Source organism: Opisthorchis viverrini (genome assembly GCF_000715545.1).
Source record: "Opisthorchis viverrini unplaced genomic scaffold opera_v5_163, whole genome shotgun sequence".
Taxonomy (NCBI): domain Eukaryota; kingdom Metazoa; phylum Platyhelminthes; class Trematoda; order Opisthorchiida; family Opisthorchiidae; genus Opisthorchis; species Opisthorchis viverrini.
In genome coordinates, this window is record NW_008751821.1 from 798,808 (window position 1) to 815,539 (window position 16,732).

A 16,732-nucleotide genomic window follows, 5' to 3' on the forward strand; every position below is an offset into this window, starting at 1 on the left:
ACGACGTGACAGTTGAAATATTTCGAATATATGTATATATATATATATATATATATGCTTAATGCTCATAAAGTTGCTGAAAATTCTTCGACTACCCACGACCGGTTTCGCCCTTCGAATGCACGTGGCCGTCACAGTATTTTTGTCGGATGAAACTCATGGAATAGTCTAGGGTTGGTTTCACCATGTATGATCATCCTAACAGCGAGCTTTCTACGATCTACTGAGATCAAATTATTCCCATTTGTCACTGGGTGAATGTAAGTTCCGCTTAATTCTCACAGTTCCTACTTTAGCATGTCTAGAAGAGTCTCCATTTTGTCCGCTAGCCAGGACTCTGAACTGAGTGGTCCCGTTTGAATTTTTAACGCCGTAGTGTTGCTCAGCACGGATCCTGTTTTGCTTTTATTGGGTGTCGAGCTGTCTTTCTGATCGGAATTACTGACCTGTAGGTCCCTGGTTCGAACCCGACCTCTGCATCTTGACAACTCGTATTTAAACTTAGACAACCTGACAGTATCTCGCTTCTCGTGCTTACTTCGGGTGGTAGCTGGCCACCGAAAGGATGCTACGGCGTTTTTACCATGAAAAGCGTATCAGTGACTTTGGTTTCGAGGTTTTGTGTGATATGCTTTCCCGAAAAGATTGGACCTTACCGCGGTGTGACGGTTTGTGTACTTTCAAAGCCCATTGAGCTGAAGTGGGGGTATAAGTGCGATTGAGCCTGTCTGAAATGAGATCTCAAAACCCAATACAATTGTTGAATTAGTTTCCTCAGCGGTTTCCGATAACCTCTGGTTGCGCACCTCCGATACTTGATGCTTGTCCAACTTACCTCCATCTGGGGGGACCTCCATCTTGGGGACCGTCCCAACCAACTGAATTGAGTTCATAGTGGGGCCCATTTTTCAAAAGGGTGTTCGTAGTTAGTGTGCCAATCACAGGAATTAGCTTGGTCCCCATTGTGACTACACTGCGTCGTCTTCCGAAATTGCGTAAAGGGAGGACCCAAGAACACCAAGCAGGATTTCGATCCCGAACATGCCCTGTGGGTCACACTTTCAGACTCCGTCAGGTGTTAAAGCAACGATATGCGTTGTTGGTGTTCCTTGACTTCAAGAGTGAGTGCGATTCTGTTAGTTCCTGGTTAGTTCCTTCGAACACCCTTTCGCAACAGTGTATGCCCCAGAAGTTTGTGAATATCATTCACTGTTTGTGCTGGCATACTTGTGAGGGGGTCTGAGAATATATTGGGAGCTGTCCATGGTGTCCAACAAGAATGTCCACTCTCCCCATCTTTGTTTACTTCTGCTGTTTTCGATGTAATGAGGCGAACACTGGTGTTCAGATCTTTGCTAGCGAGAACCATGTCGTTCTGGAGTATGCAGACGACGTTCTCATTTTTGAAAAGCTGGCCAGTTGGGCTTGCGCTTCGCACCCACAAACTGCAAGGTCAACGTACAGGAAGTGCCTCTGAGAATTCAAGGAGTGACACTGGAGGTTCTGGGACACTACATTTTTTTTAAAGGCCCATTAGATCTGATCGTAGTGTGACAGACGAAGTGAGCACGTGGATCTCGAAAGCCAGAATTGCGTTTGCCAATTTGCGCTGCGTGTGGCGTCATAAAACTGTTTCACTGGGTCTCGGGGGACAGCAGACTATAGTGGTGTTTGTACTGTTTCACGGCTGCTAAACCTGGCTACTTTGGCGAAGGATGCGAGACCACTGATATCTCAGAACCATGGCTGCAATTGGCCGTGACCAAAACATTCGGAATGAGGTGATCAGGTGACCGTTTTTTGTGAGGGGGTACTTTACTCAACGAATGCATCCTGCAGGATAGGTTGGCTGGGTTATGCATGCCGAATTACTGTGTGCTGAGTAAAGCGTCGGTTTCTGTGCGTTATTCGGAGTGGCCAAAAACTATAGATGGATAGAATATGACATGAGAGAAGAGGATGAACAATATCATAAAAATGTCCGGATGCCGGCAGTGAGCGAAAATGGCTCACTGGTTAGATTGTGCATTTACCGTCTGGAAGGTCCGTGGTTCGAACCCGACCTTTGCATCTCGATTTCCCCTGTCTATGTTTGGGCAACCTGGCAGTATCCCAGCCCTCTGCCTTCCTTTGGATGGCTTGGCAGCTGGGCACCGAAAGGGTATTACAACTGAACGATTGTTTTTTTCTCTTGCTTGTCCAAATGTAGACACTGAAGGGTCCGTCACGAAGAGACTGGACCTTACCGTGGTGTGACGGTTTGCGCACCTCAACGATCCATTGAGCTATACTGGAGAGTGTCCCGCGACACTCACAGAGTCTCTCATACCAGGTTGGTCAATGGTGAGAGGTCTGACGAACACAGTCTCCTGGCCCTCCAGGTTGGGGTTTGGAACATGTGGCCACTTGTTCCTTAGAAATGGTAATGCATTTGCATTTCTCGCCAAACACCGCTGCCTTGCGGTTAGCCGTCACGTGGTGCCATCAGTCGGGTCGCCTTACTTGCTGCATACAGCAGGGCGGGTAAGCGAAAACAGGCTACTGCTGACGCCTCCCTTCTTTCTCCTTCACATACTCTTTATTCCCCCCCCCTCCCCATCCCATTAATGACTCTCTCCTTGTAGGACTCATGACTCCGTTCGTCATGCATCGGTTTTGCGTGCAGCATCTGCTCGTCACATGGTGCCGACATCTTCAGGAATCTCCAGATCAGTCCTCAAGCCTCGACGCCCACTCTATCTGGCCGCGTTCAATGTTCGCACTCTGAAGCAAGCGGGACAACAAGCTGCTCTTGCACTCACACTGGACTCGCTTGGCCTTCCAGGATGGGGACCGCGTGATCCTCACTGTGCCTGGTTTGAGACACTACAAGATATGGCTGCCAACCGTTGTCAGTGGCGTTCTTGTTGTCAGTTTCTATCCCGATTGCCTGAGTGAATGTCTGGAGGTGTAGGCACCTCGGAATGATTGTGTTAAGCTAGCACTAAGTCCCTCCCCCATCCACCTTTATTCTTTTCTTTACAATAAGGCTTTCAAATAAGTCATGGCTGTACGGCAGTGAAGCATTGGTGTTGAGCACTGATGTCATGCTGTCGTTGATGATGATGATGAGACACTGAAGGGTATGGTGGCTAGCCGAGGCCAGTGGCGTTCGTGCTGTCACTGTGTCTGTCATTTGTGCCATATTTCTTTCCTTTATCCAAACAAATTGACATGTTTATATGACAGTGAAATACCACTGCTCTTCTCTGATTCTACCGTCAGTGTTGGCGGTGAGATAAGAGGTTCCTTCCAAAATTAACTATTTAATTCGTAGGTCATTCAGTTGTATCAGTAAACTTCGTCGTTAAACCTGGGAGTCCTAAATGAGTTGTTCCCACAAAACGAGAACATAGGTTTTGTTGTCAATGATGTTGGAATATACCGGATAAGCACTGTTTCCACAAGCTGATTTATGATCGAGCGTTTTTTCCGAAAGGGAATTCAGTAGTCACAATTTAGAAATGGATATAGAATCACTTGGTGGAAGAGAATGGAAGGTGTTGCAAAAAGCTTAAGTGCCTTTGGCGTTCGCCTCCAGTATTTGGGATTGTACGAGCCTCACTGTGTTCGGTTGGAGACGCTGAAACATATGTTAACTGACGTCTGTGACGTTCATGCTGTCAGCTTCTACCCAGGTGGACTTAGTGTAGACACCTCGAACGTTTGTCCTATGTCCCCTTCCACATCCCACTTTTCATTTTCCCAGTCAAACATATTGAAGTAGTTGTACAAGCCGAGTGATGCCCGTTCGTGAGCAAGAACATACCTTGTTTTCGTGGGGAAAAGGCACAGTAGGTAACGGGAGATTGATAATTTGATTATTGCCGGTGGCGCTAGGGTTCATATGCAGTCATATGGAGAAACATCTTTGCAAAACTCCTAGGAACAAACAGTCATTTTCAGGAGTGGTTTACGTTCGGCCTAAATGGAAGGATATGAACTTGCTGACATCATAGCAGCTTTTCCTTCATTCTTTAGTTCCCTCTTGGCGCTATGCCTGAGTCTCGCTCACTGTCCTCTGTATTTTCATTATCACTGATTTGGTTGAATGGACGGCTAGAGCAAATTTCCGTTCTAAACTTTGTAGTTCAAGTGGAAGATAGCGTGTGGTCATATTCTTTTTGGATTTGTTGTGGTTTGTAGAATTACAGCTCCCACGAAATTTGGGGCTCGGAAGAACTCAGTGATTAGTGCGCGAACCTACTGACGGGAAGATCCGTGTTTTGAACCCAACTTCTGCATCCGGACCTCTACTGTCTGAGATTGGGCGACGTTGCGGTATCTCGATCCTCGTGCTTTCTTCTGATAGCACGGTAGCTAGCACCGGATGGGTGTTATACCCGAACAATTATTATTTATTTATTATCATGAACCCTACAGATATGAGCATATGTTTATCGTTCCATATTTTCCGTCCATTACTGATCAATGCCTGCTTTGATTCGTTCAGCCGAGGACCGCAGTTCGTTTACTCAATTCGTTTTCTGGACAATGACCTAAACGTCGCAGCGAGCCAGGCGTTATTTATCATGTAAGTCGAGCTACAACGGTGACACGAGGGATGTCAGCACACATGCCCTTGGAATTCGCCCAAAAAGTAGCAGTGACAACAGCAGTTTCAATATGGTCGACAAAGAGGCGCGCAGTTGCTTGGAGCCATTTCAAACGGTAGCTGTCTAGGATCCCCAAATTCTGCGGTCTGAACTATACTGTATGACGCATCAGGTATTCAAGAACCAATGTGCATCCCTACGACAATCATTTTCAGCATTGTAGAAACCCCATACACCTTTTCTTGGTTCATATGACATCTATAGATTGAGTTCGAGGTAGCTCAGTGGTTATGGCGTGAATTTACTGACCGGAAGGTCCGTGGTTCGAACCCATGTCCGACATCTTGACCCCTCCTGTCTGACCTTCGGCAGCTTGGCAGTCTCTCATCCCTCATGCGTCCTTGGGATGGCGCGGCAGCTAGGTGTCGATAGGGTGTTACAACTGGACGAATGTTATTGTAGATGAAGACACTGGAGTACATCGCATGCAGAAATTGGTTGACAGCTGAACATATCAATTATTACAAATTGTCCCCAGAAAATCCGTGTGATTTCATGTTAACAAAGACATTGATGACACAGATCCATCTTTGGAGCACTGGAATATTAAACAAAATGTCCTCAGATTTCAGCCTGTCAATGGGCAACAAGACCATACTGGGGGGGGGGGGGTTCCACCAGCAAGAAGACATTCGTACGTAACTTCCAACAAAGCCAGATTCCCCTACGAATAAGAAACAAATATGCACGATTATGGGATGTCGAAGGTGACGCAAACAATACGCACTACAAGATAAAACACAAATGTCACTACTGAAACTCGTAGTAGTTGTCAGTTACACCTTGGTACTCTTACCCAGATAGGCTCAGAAAATACCTAATCAATAGTAATTGGTGTTTTACTTCGTCCCTCAATTTTAGGACCATGTAGGCGAAAAATCGATGGTATAGAACAGTGGGAACCACGTTATATTCGTCCCTAGAGGTTTTACACCCAAACGTGTTTTCGTCAGTGATCACATATAGGGTTTTACTAAACTGTTGTCACAGCAAGTGTATTCGGTTTTGTGGCCATTATTTCTTAGGTGTCAACACCCCAGTCTACCTGGTATCTGCTGAGTAAAGTGCTTATTCATCTGACTCCTGCATGTAACCCAGAACTTTGGCAATAGGTAACTCTGTGGTAGCAGTTGATCGGAAGCTAGATATTGATTTTATTCGACTTCTAGTGACGTTTCGAGTGGATCAATTTGCACAGTACAACATGCTTGGCATCAGCTATTGCTCGAACCAAACGCGCACCCTGTGTACCATCCATGACATTTCGTCCCGTGTTCCCTCACTGAACTCTTAGATACCGTGTTAAATCGCTTTGGAAATATCGGTATGCTAACGAATGTCAACTGTTCGGCTTGGGACGACGCTGATGGTTGCAGTTAGAAAAGAAACTGGTTCAGTTTGATCCTGGTAACTCCTTCTAGGAGTGTATGTCCTGTTGCGGACTCGCAGTATCAATCGAGCGTTGCAGAGGACACTCAATAATTTAAATGACAGTGGACTTTTCCCAGAGATGTATTTGAAACAACTTTCTTTAAGTGACAGCGCAGTAAGGGACTGCTAACACCTGATAATCACTGTGTTATGTCGGAAGTTGATTTCCTTAGTTGAACACACGAATGATGTCTTTATGGTCAGCAGAACGCAAAACGCTGCTAAGAACTGCAGCACTCCACGGGGTATGATTTCAGCGTGCAAACATAAACGTGTTAGCTTCCCGTGTTTCAAGGTAAATGTTGCGGAATCATTGTGAACGGTGATGATTTTTTACCTAAACCATCCAAAATCCTGGTGCCTAACTTCTATCTTCGTTTGAAGCATAATTGACGTGCGCACCGATTGACCTTGTATTCACATCGTATTGTTGACCTGTGCATTATATCGATCAGTTTATTCGTCTTTTGGTGGTCGTCGCTCACTGGCTGTGGTGCTTTCGCTGTTCTAATCACGTACAACTCGTATGCAATAAAATGTACACCCACACCAGTTGTCTTCTCTTTCTTCCACAAACCGGGTTGCATTGCGCAGGGAGTACAGACCTACCCGAACAAACCAGCAGCACCTTGTTACAGCCATTCGTTCTTGCAGACTACAGTGGTTGTTCCTAATATGTACCATGTGTATGCTTCACTGAAGCGGTTTTTAACTGAGGAAGTAAGGTGGAATCAGCCTTAAACCTGTCCTGAATATATCCTGATATCATTGTGGCACAGTAACCCCAAACTCCCTGTCATTGTACTGTTTTCAGGATGTTATCAGTGCAGTGCTCATGAATCATTTGCCTGGTCTGGTAATCGTCTTTTGCTTTCTAATGCGTACATGAACTGCAGTCAGATCAAAGAGAAATGACTAATTTTGGATTTTGCGATTGAAAAGACCCCGAAAGTGCAGCACAGACGAGGATTTACAGTTCGAATGGACCATCAGCTAGTCGATCCACATTTGTCCGTATACCGCAAACAGACCAACGCTAAAACTGCCCGGCTTATTAGCTGCAGTTTTGTTTGTGGTGGATTCCTGTCAGCGAATATAACCATTCTGGATTTTTCCCGAGGATTAGAGTAATAAGACCAAAAATGATGTAGTAATCCGGTGTCAGAAAGCTGACCGACTTCCTAGGGGGGTTCTTTTTACGTCTATCCATCACAGGTCGAGTTTACAATACTGCGATGCGCTTCATACTATCATGCGGCTCAGTAACCCGGCCGCTGCGCGCCGATGATGTCAAAATACTTAGTGTTTGACCATCCATGTCTTCGGAACACTGTCCAAGTCTGGTATGAGCACCGGGTCAACAATGCTGAAGTACGTCGAATGGTTTTTGGAAGAAATAACCCACCCAACATAGATAAACTAACCTCACTCTATAGACTATGGTGGCTTGGTCAGGTGCTCCTTATGCCAGTCGACCGACTTCCTCGAAGAGCTTTTTTCGCACAACCACCTAGAAACGCTCCAAGGGAGGTCAAACAATGACTTGTCAACGAAGCTTGAACCACCACTAGCAAACTCAGGTGCGCTGTTCACTGCCATCCCCCTGGATGAGGACCACGAGACGGGATATATTAATGGTTGGAGACATTGTCAGACATGGTCCTGTCGCGCCCTCGGCAGCGCCCATGCATCCAACCTGCTGCCTTCAGTGCATAGCTTCCCCGACAATATTCCCGATAATAAGTAGACTGGCACCCCCGTATTTATGTATGAGTGATACCAATCACCGCTTCCAATGCACAGTTATCTGCCCCAACTTCCACAAATCATCGGTGAACGGAACTTTAGCGGCTAGAATCCGCTGTGCGGTTTTTATAGCTGATGGTGGTGATGTATTCAAGACGTTGATCAATTAAGTAGTTATGGCTGAATAAACTCATTTTTGAATACCCTCCAGGGGCATATTCGAATGAATATCATCATAGACGAGTGATCATTTTGAATCTCGTTTAAAGACCCGAAAGAATTGCTCGTTCAGCTGATGTGAAGTTTGGCGGAGTTAGTGCTTTTAACCTTGATCTTCCACTCCCCGATTATTTTCGTAGTTGATTCTCAACCATATCAATCCCTTTGGATTTTCCCAGAAATAATGCATCTGAATACAGTGCAAACTGACTTAGAAGCTGCTGATCATTTGATGTAAACCGGTCGTGGGCTTTTGTACAACATTTGGATGGTGAAAATGATGTACTCTAAACACCACTGGATGATTTTGTTTGGGCGTGCACATCAGTAAACCTTTTCGGGCTGTGCGCATGTAAACTAACACAGGACAGCAAATCAGTAGAAGCATTACGGGTCTTTGTCCGTTCGATCGATAGTGGACCACTTACAATTGGCATTTAAAAGCACCGACCTAACGCAACCTTTTTCACTGTCGCAACGCGCAGTCCTGGTTGTTTTCGCTGAGCCGAATGTGTGGGAACGACAACCAGTTACGCGCGTGCCACCTACGCAGGTAACGTAACCAGTACACCACAGCTACCTGGTCTGATTGATCAGTAACACTGTGAAAACGTCGATTCGATGACCTATTCACTCACTACACAACTTAACCTGGTCCCAATAATTCACTACAGTAGTGAATAAAGTAAGACAGTAGCAAAAGGTGGAATTCATAAAAACGATAACCACTTTTTATGTTAACCGGTCAATAGAAAGTGTTTGAACCATTTGAAATTATGGAAAGAAGAACATATAAGCATCCTGCTTTATCTGGACATCATTAGTTTCGAAGCAAAGAAAAACACCGCTATAGAATTCCGCATTAGTACAAAGTGTGCTATCGATTGGGTTGGAAGTATGCTTCGAAAATAGCCGTGGAATTACTTGATTTCGCAAGTGCGGTCGGTTTAGCAAATAGAAACTAACAACAGAACATGCTAATGAAGTTTCCGGAAAACGTTTGTTTGGTGTCAAAACACCTACCCATACAATCACATTAACCTCGTGTTCAACGCGAGTGATGCAGCTGAGTGGCTTGCAGAGGGCTCGGAAACCAATTGCGCTCACTTTGCTGTTCAGGTGTAAATAGGTCTCGTCGATTAACAGGGTGGAACGCCCCTATAAAATAGCGTTCAGCTGTAGCACTCTTCCGGTGCCTAGCTGCCATGCCACCCGAAGGAAGCACGAGGGCTGGGATACTGCCAGGTCGCCCAGGCTTAGACAGGGCAAGTCGAGAGGCGGAGGTGGGATTCGACCACGAACCTTCCGGTCAGTAAATTCGCGCTCTTACCACTTGGGCCATCTCGTCCCTGAAAAGCCCCTACGGAAGCTTTCGTAAGCAAAAATATTCATCTATGGGAAGAGGTGACTCATGTTGCCTACAGTGCTGTCGCGTGACATCCCGCTACATATTCATGAATGTGTCTGCATTACGGCGTCCCTCTCACAGGTAATTGCACTGAAACAACGCGCGGCCTCTTTGTCAGTGTGATCGCGCTACCCATAAGCATAATACTACACTGTATAACTAGGCGTACGCGGTCGCTCATTCCCATTTAAAATAGTCTCATCTTTGGTAATCGGCATTGCCGCGAGAATTCCCTCCGCTGGCGTGTCATCTTTTCTGGCCACCGCTGTGGCTGTATCCATTTTATTTTGTGAAATCCGCAAGTTAATCGACCGGGTAACCTGTGTAACGGTTGTCCAACCAACACAATGAACGACATTATTCCGATTTCATATGGCTGATCTCAACACATGACCAAAGCGTTATTGCCCGACGGTGTCCTAGCTCGCTCTGCTACAAAGGGTTTGTCACAGTTGGTTGGCCTCGCTTACGGACTCGTGAGAATGTGCGTGTGTTGCCCCGTTCCACCTGCAGCATGGAAAATGTTTGCCACCGGACTGTCTGTCAGGAAACACGGCGGCTTTCGGGACTGATTGTATAAACAATGGATCTGTGTGTCTCCCAGCTTCACTATGGATTCTATTATTCTAAGAGCACATCTACAGTAGCTTACGGGTATCCAGCCTGGAAAATGAAGCTGAGGACTATACCAAGACCATTGCAACTCAATGTGGGGCCGTAGCATTGCCGGAGGCTTGTAACCGGTAGCGTTTAGACTGAGCGAGCTACTGGTTCCCTGTGTCCTTCATTGATCTTCGGAAGCTTAAGTTGCATTTGAGTGCAGCATGTTAGCTGGGTTGATTAAAGTTCCGAACGTTATGAGCTGTATTCATAATGTGACAGATGCTAGGGCTAGCGTCCTATCGGTCTGTCTTTCGGAAGGTTGAATCACATGCCTTCAGCTCGGATTTTTAGATAGGATATTTGAGAGCTAAAAATGAGGAACCATTGGAGACATCCACAGTTGCGTTATTTCGCTTGTCAGTCTAATCAGCGAGACGACACGCCCACTGTCACTAAGCGACGACTGGTGTAATATGAAGATACTTATTTAGAAACTGTCAGAATGCTCAAATCTACACAAGAGGGTATCTCCATCGGAAACGTTTGGCTGAAGTATGTTACCGCAAGGCAACATTGGCTGCTTAGTGGAGTAATCAACCTTTCAAGAAACAAGTTGCCATCTGTTTGAACCTTAACCTATGGTAGGGCAGCAGACTGCATTTGTCATGTGACTATCCATTGACCAAACTGGTGGGAGGGATTGTGGATAGTTCCGTACACCTCAGTGGGCTGCTTCGTTAAGCGGACCGATTGTTTATCAACGATGACTTCTCAATAGGTTCCAAACCTTTTCCAATTGATTGAAAACAACTACGGACCATGTGTTCGCAAACTGTCAAGTGACTACGTTCAACTGGCAAGGCCAGAGGCAAACTGGGAAAACCACCGCATATTCAATAAAAGATACTTGAAGCATAACATAATCCCCACATCTTTACTGGTTAAGCCACCGGACGCGTCACTGGCTTCTGCCTGAATAGCATTCTCAGCGGACAAGTCATTCCTCAAACAGAGGATATGCTTGACTACTCGACGTCTATCTGATATCCGTCACTACGCATGTCGGCTCAACCAAGATTTTCAAACCGTGCTGTCGTCCGCAGACTTCCAGTTACTCAGAACCAAAGCAACAGAAGTGAAAGCCATCCAAGTAAAACACTACAAAGATAGACAAATCCGTAAGCTCGAAAAGTGACTTTCAAAAACGCAGAATTCTAATGAACCCGTAACTAAACCTGAGCCCCCCAAAAGCTATTGCAGCGTGGTAAATCTATCAAACAGACCCCTAAGTGTGGAAGAGCGTTGTCTCTTAGAGAAAGGCTTGAATTTTGTAGTAAGCAAAAGAGTGATAAGGGCGGAAGAAATAATCCCTGGCGTTGAGTCCGTTTTCCAAAACTCCCCACCAACGGAGGTGGAGAAGCTACGGGTACAGCTAGTCACAGTCCTCAAGTCGCAACAGCCACGAACTCCAAATATTACACCAACAGAGCGAAGAGCCTTAAACACCCTAAAAAAAGATTCACAACATAGTGATTACAAAGGCGGATAAAGGTAAGGCCACTGTTGTCTTGAGCAAGAGTGCTTATCTACAGAAGGTTAGGCAACACCTATCTGAAGGTCCTTGCCGGGTGATCGATAGTGCGAATATTACGTCTATAATGAATAGGAATAAAGCCGAAGTGGGCAAGTATTTGCGGTCCGTGATAAACCACTTAGGGCAAGGTAACTGGTATCGATTGTACCCCAAAAGTGCAATCCAACCACGACTGTATGGCATTCCAAAAATCCATGAACCAGATGTCCCGGTGAGACCGATAGTAGAAGGAATAGGTTCCCCACCGCATGAGCTGGCCAGATTCTTGGTCGGTATTTTGAAACTCCTCACCGGGAAATCTAGTACCAACATTAAGAATTAATATGACTTTCCCAACAAAGTAGCGGGGGTTACCGTTGAACCAGATGACATCCTGTTAAGTTTCGGTGTCAATTCATTATATACAAATGGGCCCAGGGGGGGACTCTTTAGAAATAGCTAAGCGGCTGCTACTAGCAGGCGGCACCCTTTCAGAACGGACACAGCTCACGGTGGATGAAATAGTGGAAGGCATAAAAGCATGCCTGAATCTCACCCACTTCGTTTTCGACAACGTGATTTACACTCAAGAACAAGGTCTAGCAATGGAATCTCCAATATCCCCGGTTTTGGCAAGTATATTTATGGAAGAATTTGAACAGAGAGCTTTAGCCGGATTCCCATACCCACCTAAGATATTCTGGCGTTATCTAGATGACATTTTCGTCGTGATGAAACGAGATAAGGTTAGTGAGTTTCACAAATATCTCAATGAACTGAGTCCACACATCAAATTTAGTATGGAGATAGAGTCAACCTCGGGTAAACTGGCCTTTTTAGACTGCATGACACATAAGGTCGACGGAAAACTAAAGACCACCGTGTACGAGAAGACAACCGACGCTGGGGCAGTTTTAAAATACTCGTCCGCCCATCCGAAGTCGATGTTTGCCAGTAATGCTTCATCAATGTTTAGGCGTGTAATGGCCCTGTGCATAGAAGAAGCTGATCGGACAGCGGTCCAATTTGAGGAAAATAAAAAACTTCGGGGTAGTGGATATCCCGCCAGCTTGATTAGGCGCCATTTGCGAAGGGTGTTGGTACCGGTAGCGAAACCCAACAGGGAATGGATCGGTACAGCTGTTATTCCATATAAACCAGGGACATCGGAGGTCATTCGAAGACTTCTAAACACGGCTAACATAAGAGCAGTTTTCCAGAGGGAAAACACTCCGCGCTCTGCACTGGTGCACTTGAAGGATCGCCTCCCGGCAAACAGAACCAAGGACTGTGTCTACAAAATTAAGTGTAATGACTGCACCAAGGTCTATATAGGACAGACGGCCAGGGAACTCCACATCAGAGTCGGAGAGCATAGGAGAAAAATAAACAGGCACCCTGAAGTGGGAGATTAATGAACCAAATTCGGTCAGAATTAATTTGAACCCCCCTCCCCCAATCCACCAAAGCAAGATTTTGACAACTTCACTAACCGATAAGAGCCATTAATTGACACTCAACAGGGATCTAGTGTGATAATCTGAAGAGGACTGACTTACTGATTGGTCCCCCGTCTGCCTTATAATCTGGTCAATTTGGTGACCTCCTCACTTGGCCTGATGAAGCCTTTGTGTCAAAAGCGAAACGTTGCCCAAATAAAAACTACCGATTGTTTACCAAGCTCTTCTGAAAACGCAAGCAACTCTAATCGTGCATTGACAAACATCGGTCAGGTTGACTTCCCACCGGCAGGATAAGCAATATATCCCATCTCAACAGCGTACTTAAATCCTGGCTTTTCACAAGAAGCATAAAAATGAGCAATCCTGCTCTGGGAACGATAAACAGACAGGAAAAAAAATGCTTGGAACCGACTGAGTAGTCATCGTTTTCGAAAACGTTTGGTAACAATCGGTAGACTTGTTGCTGGACAACGTTTCGCTTTTGAAACAAAAGCTTCGCCAGGCCAAGTGACAGGTTCTGAGGTTGGTCGAGATTTAAGGCGGATCGAGAACCAATCAGCTAAATCTCTGTTGGGAGGGATTTTGTGTGTTAGGGTGGGTGAACAAGTGTTGGGTATATGGGAAAACCTACATGTGTTTGGGTCCAGCCTACGGTCTAGTTCTTCTGGTTCGGTTCACTTGATGATCTCTCCTGAACGTCGTTGGAACCTTCTGTCCGTCTGTGTGAATGAGCTAGTGCTAAGATAGTTATGTGAGAGGGAAGCTGTGAACTTTGGTCGGGTTGTGATTTCCACCCCACCCCCAGTTTTTGCTAATAATTCTACGTGGATTGACAACCACAGTCATGTGTCAACTCGGCTTATCTAAGACCGCTTTCCATACGCCCGCCAGCTCCATACCTTCGATTCTATTCACGCTGTGGTGCTTGTAATTTCCACCACCTCGGCTATCAGCCGCTGGGTGTGAACCGCAATCCCCGCCTTAAAACTCCCACATTCTACAGATCTATTCCATGTCCCGGCATGTACCGCCACCGCTGAGTCTTTGGCCAGCGTTTGGAATTCGTCTGCATTCCTTGGTCATTTGTTTATTCCTCTTTTATGCTCACGAATTCTGTTGTGGAATTCCCTGGCAGTTTGTCCAATGTAGACAGTGCAACCGTTGCAGTTAATTTCATACACACAGTCTCTAGTCCATTCAAGCGACACGCGATCTTTCAATTGCACCAAAACTGAGCGTTGCGTTTTTCCTTTCTGGAAAGCTACTCGAATGTTGGCTAAGTTCAGCAGCCTTCACACATCAAGTTTAACATGGGAATAAGGTCAACCTCGGGCACATTACCCTTTCTGGACTTTATAATACATAAGGTTGGTCGGAAGTTAAAAACTACGATCTACCAGAAACCAACTCACACAGGGACCGTCTTAAACTACTCATCAGCACACCCAAAGTCAGTGTGGCAAAAATATCAACAGTAATGTGGTTCTGTCGTCTTTTCAGTTCTTTAGTCTTACACATTCTTGAAACTGGCTTACAATAGGAGTTATATTAGTGAAGGGAAAATCCCAAATGCACAAAGTCCGCCTCGTATTTCAGTTGGTACGATATTCGGGATACCGCGGTTTATTTTTGTGGGTGAAAATACTCATGGGGGTTGCTTAAAACTATTCAACAGATCACGACCGGTTTCGCCCTCCTTGAATCTCATCAGGTGAGCGTAGACGCTGCGTTGAAGAATATTACAAACAAGGGATTAAGTTGGAATTCATGCTGGTCTTCTATGAAGACCGAATTGGTGCGTAAATAAGTGTGTACGCCGAATTTAGTGCACTTTGGGTTCAACCAGAACGTACAGTTGTTTGAAACTCGGGTAACATGTCTACCTGATGAGTCCCAAGAAGAGCAAAACTGATCATTGGCTGTCCAAGAGTTTTCAACAACCTTACATGTAGTGTATCACGTCTATAAAAGTGATACATTTTCCCCTTCTATGAGAAACTTATGTCTTGGAGGCATACGAGAAAAGCAGCGGTTTTGTTGACTCTTGTTTATTTTATATTATAGTAGGACAGCCTCTTGTTGTAAGAAACGCATCCAAAAGAACAGTTTTGTGACCCTGATTTTTGCAGTGTGAATCTTCCGTGCTAGCAAATTCCCTCAGTATGCCAACAGGAAACGGTTTGCCTATACGGAGTAGCACCTCGGCACGAACAAGAACTAACACCTTACACGTGTTTAGGAGTCGCAACTGTAACGACCTAATTTCGCTTGCCATATGAACGGAATTTCGCTTGTCCAAAGCAGTGCAATACAGGAGAAATTATTTTTCAGCTCGTGATTTCTCCAACCTCTACAAGGGCAATGGAGTAATTTGGCAGACTTTTCTCTGGTGGTAAAAAAAAATCGTGCCACTCATCAAAGCCAACTAGGGTAATCGAAATGCCTTGGGTGCATGCTTTGTTAGCTGTCAGGTGTGGCGTATTGGTAAAAATGACGAAGATGTCAGGAAGCCACAAAAGTAACATCTGGGTGCCAAAACTGCAGTAGTTCATGCAATCAAGTGCACTTATTTTGGCCTAATGGAGCAGATCCATCAGTCGATTAACTTGCTTGAAGACATCAGGGGGAACAAGACACCTTCCCCGGATAACTGACAATAAATTCATCCAGCAGTGGGTACTAGTTTTATAGATTCATTCAAAACTCTTCAATAACAAGCACGTTACTTTGCGGTAGCATTGTTTGATCTGGTCTCGATTCTGTTCCTAATCCTCAATTGAGTAATATTTTAAGTGCTCAAGACCGGTGCTTCTAATAAAAAAGCGGAATGATTGCACAATTCCGTTCCAGAGCTTACGGCCTGAAAGTCCTCACCTTTGAAGTTTAAGAACAAAGTAGAGTTGTGCAAGATCGCATGTGCGGTGGACAAATTACGGAACTTCAAATGCAAAGCTCAACGGACTGACGAAGAAAACAGATTTCAAGAGTGGACGGGGCAGATTCGATGAGGACGACAAGTTTGCTCTTCAACTCAAGCTCGGAAATTACCTCCTCAGATTAACGTTGTTTTCTGCAATCAGGGTAATCAGTCACTAGCATGGCTAGCTATCACGCAAAAGAACTCGCTTTCATTCGCTGTACATGTTGTAATCGGTTTAGTACTTATTGGGTAATAGCGATCTTTAAATTCTAATCGAGCTCTTGGCTTGCATGAACACCAAATTTGCAAATATGCTATACTTTGTGATATATCTGTTTATTAAACGCTGTCGTGTAGACTCGAGCAAAAGTTTCCCCCATCCAGTATTTGAAAGTACTTCGTTAGTACGTGTTTAACTGTAAAGTTGAAATTTCATGGATTCACGGAACAAATCATGAAAATATAGTGAAAAATTTGTCCTCGCAACTGTTCTGCCAGTGCATACCACTGGGTTCTTTGTGGCTTCGGAAACCAGTGTGCAAGGTGTTTTTAAACAATTATTCAAAGGAAGAATAATGCAAATCAACTAAAAAGCCCCCACCCCAGCAACGGGCTCTCCTATCAAGGGCCATATATTCTACTCAAAAGAAGCTACACGACCTGAAACAGACTTTCTAATAATGTCAAAAAACTTGGCGGCTGACATCTCGGCCT

The 16,732-nt window shown here is 45.2% G+C and overlaps 1 protein-coding gene across 1 annotated transcript in view; it reads right to left on the reverse strand.

Annotated features, from left to right (window-relative positions):
- Nucleotides 1-905, reverse strand: part of T265_07281 (hypothetical protein) — a gene marked incomplete at both ends in the record, with an annotated part of 10,406 nt that extends 9,501 nt beyond the window's left edge. Inside the window, one exon of the mRNA XM_009172759.1 lies at nt 836-905. Within this exon, the coding sequence (XP_009171023.1) occupies nt 836-905 (70 nt within the window). The remainder of the gene's footprint in view (nt 1-835) is intronic.
- Nucleotides 906-16,732: the final 15,827 nt, after the last annotated feature.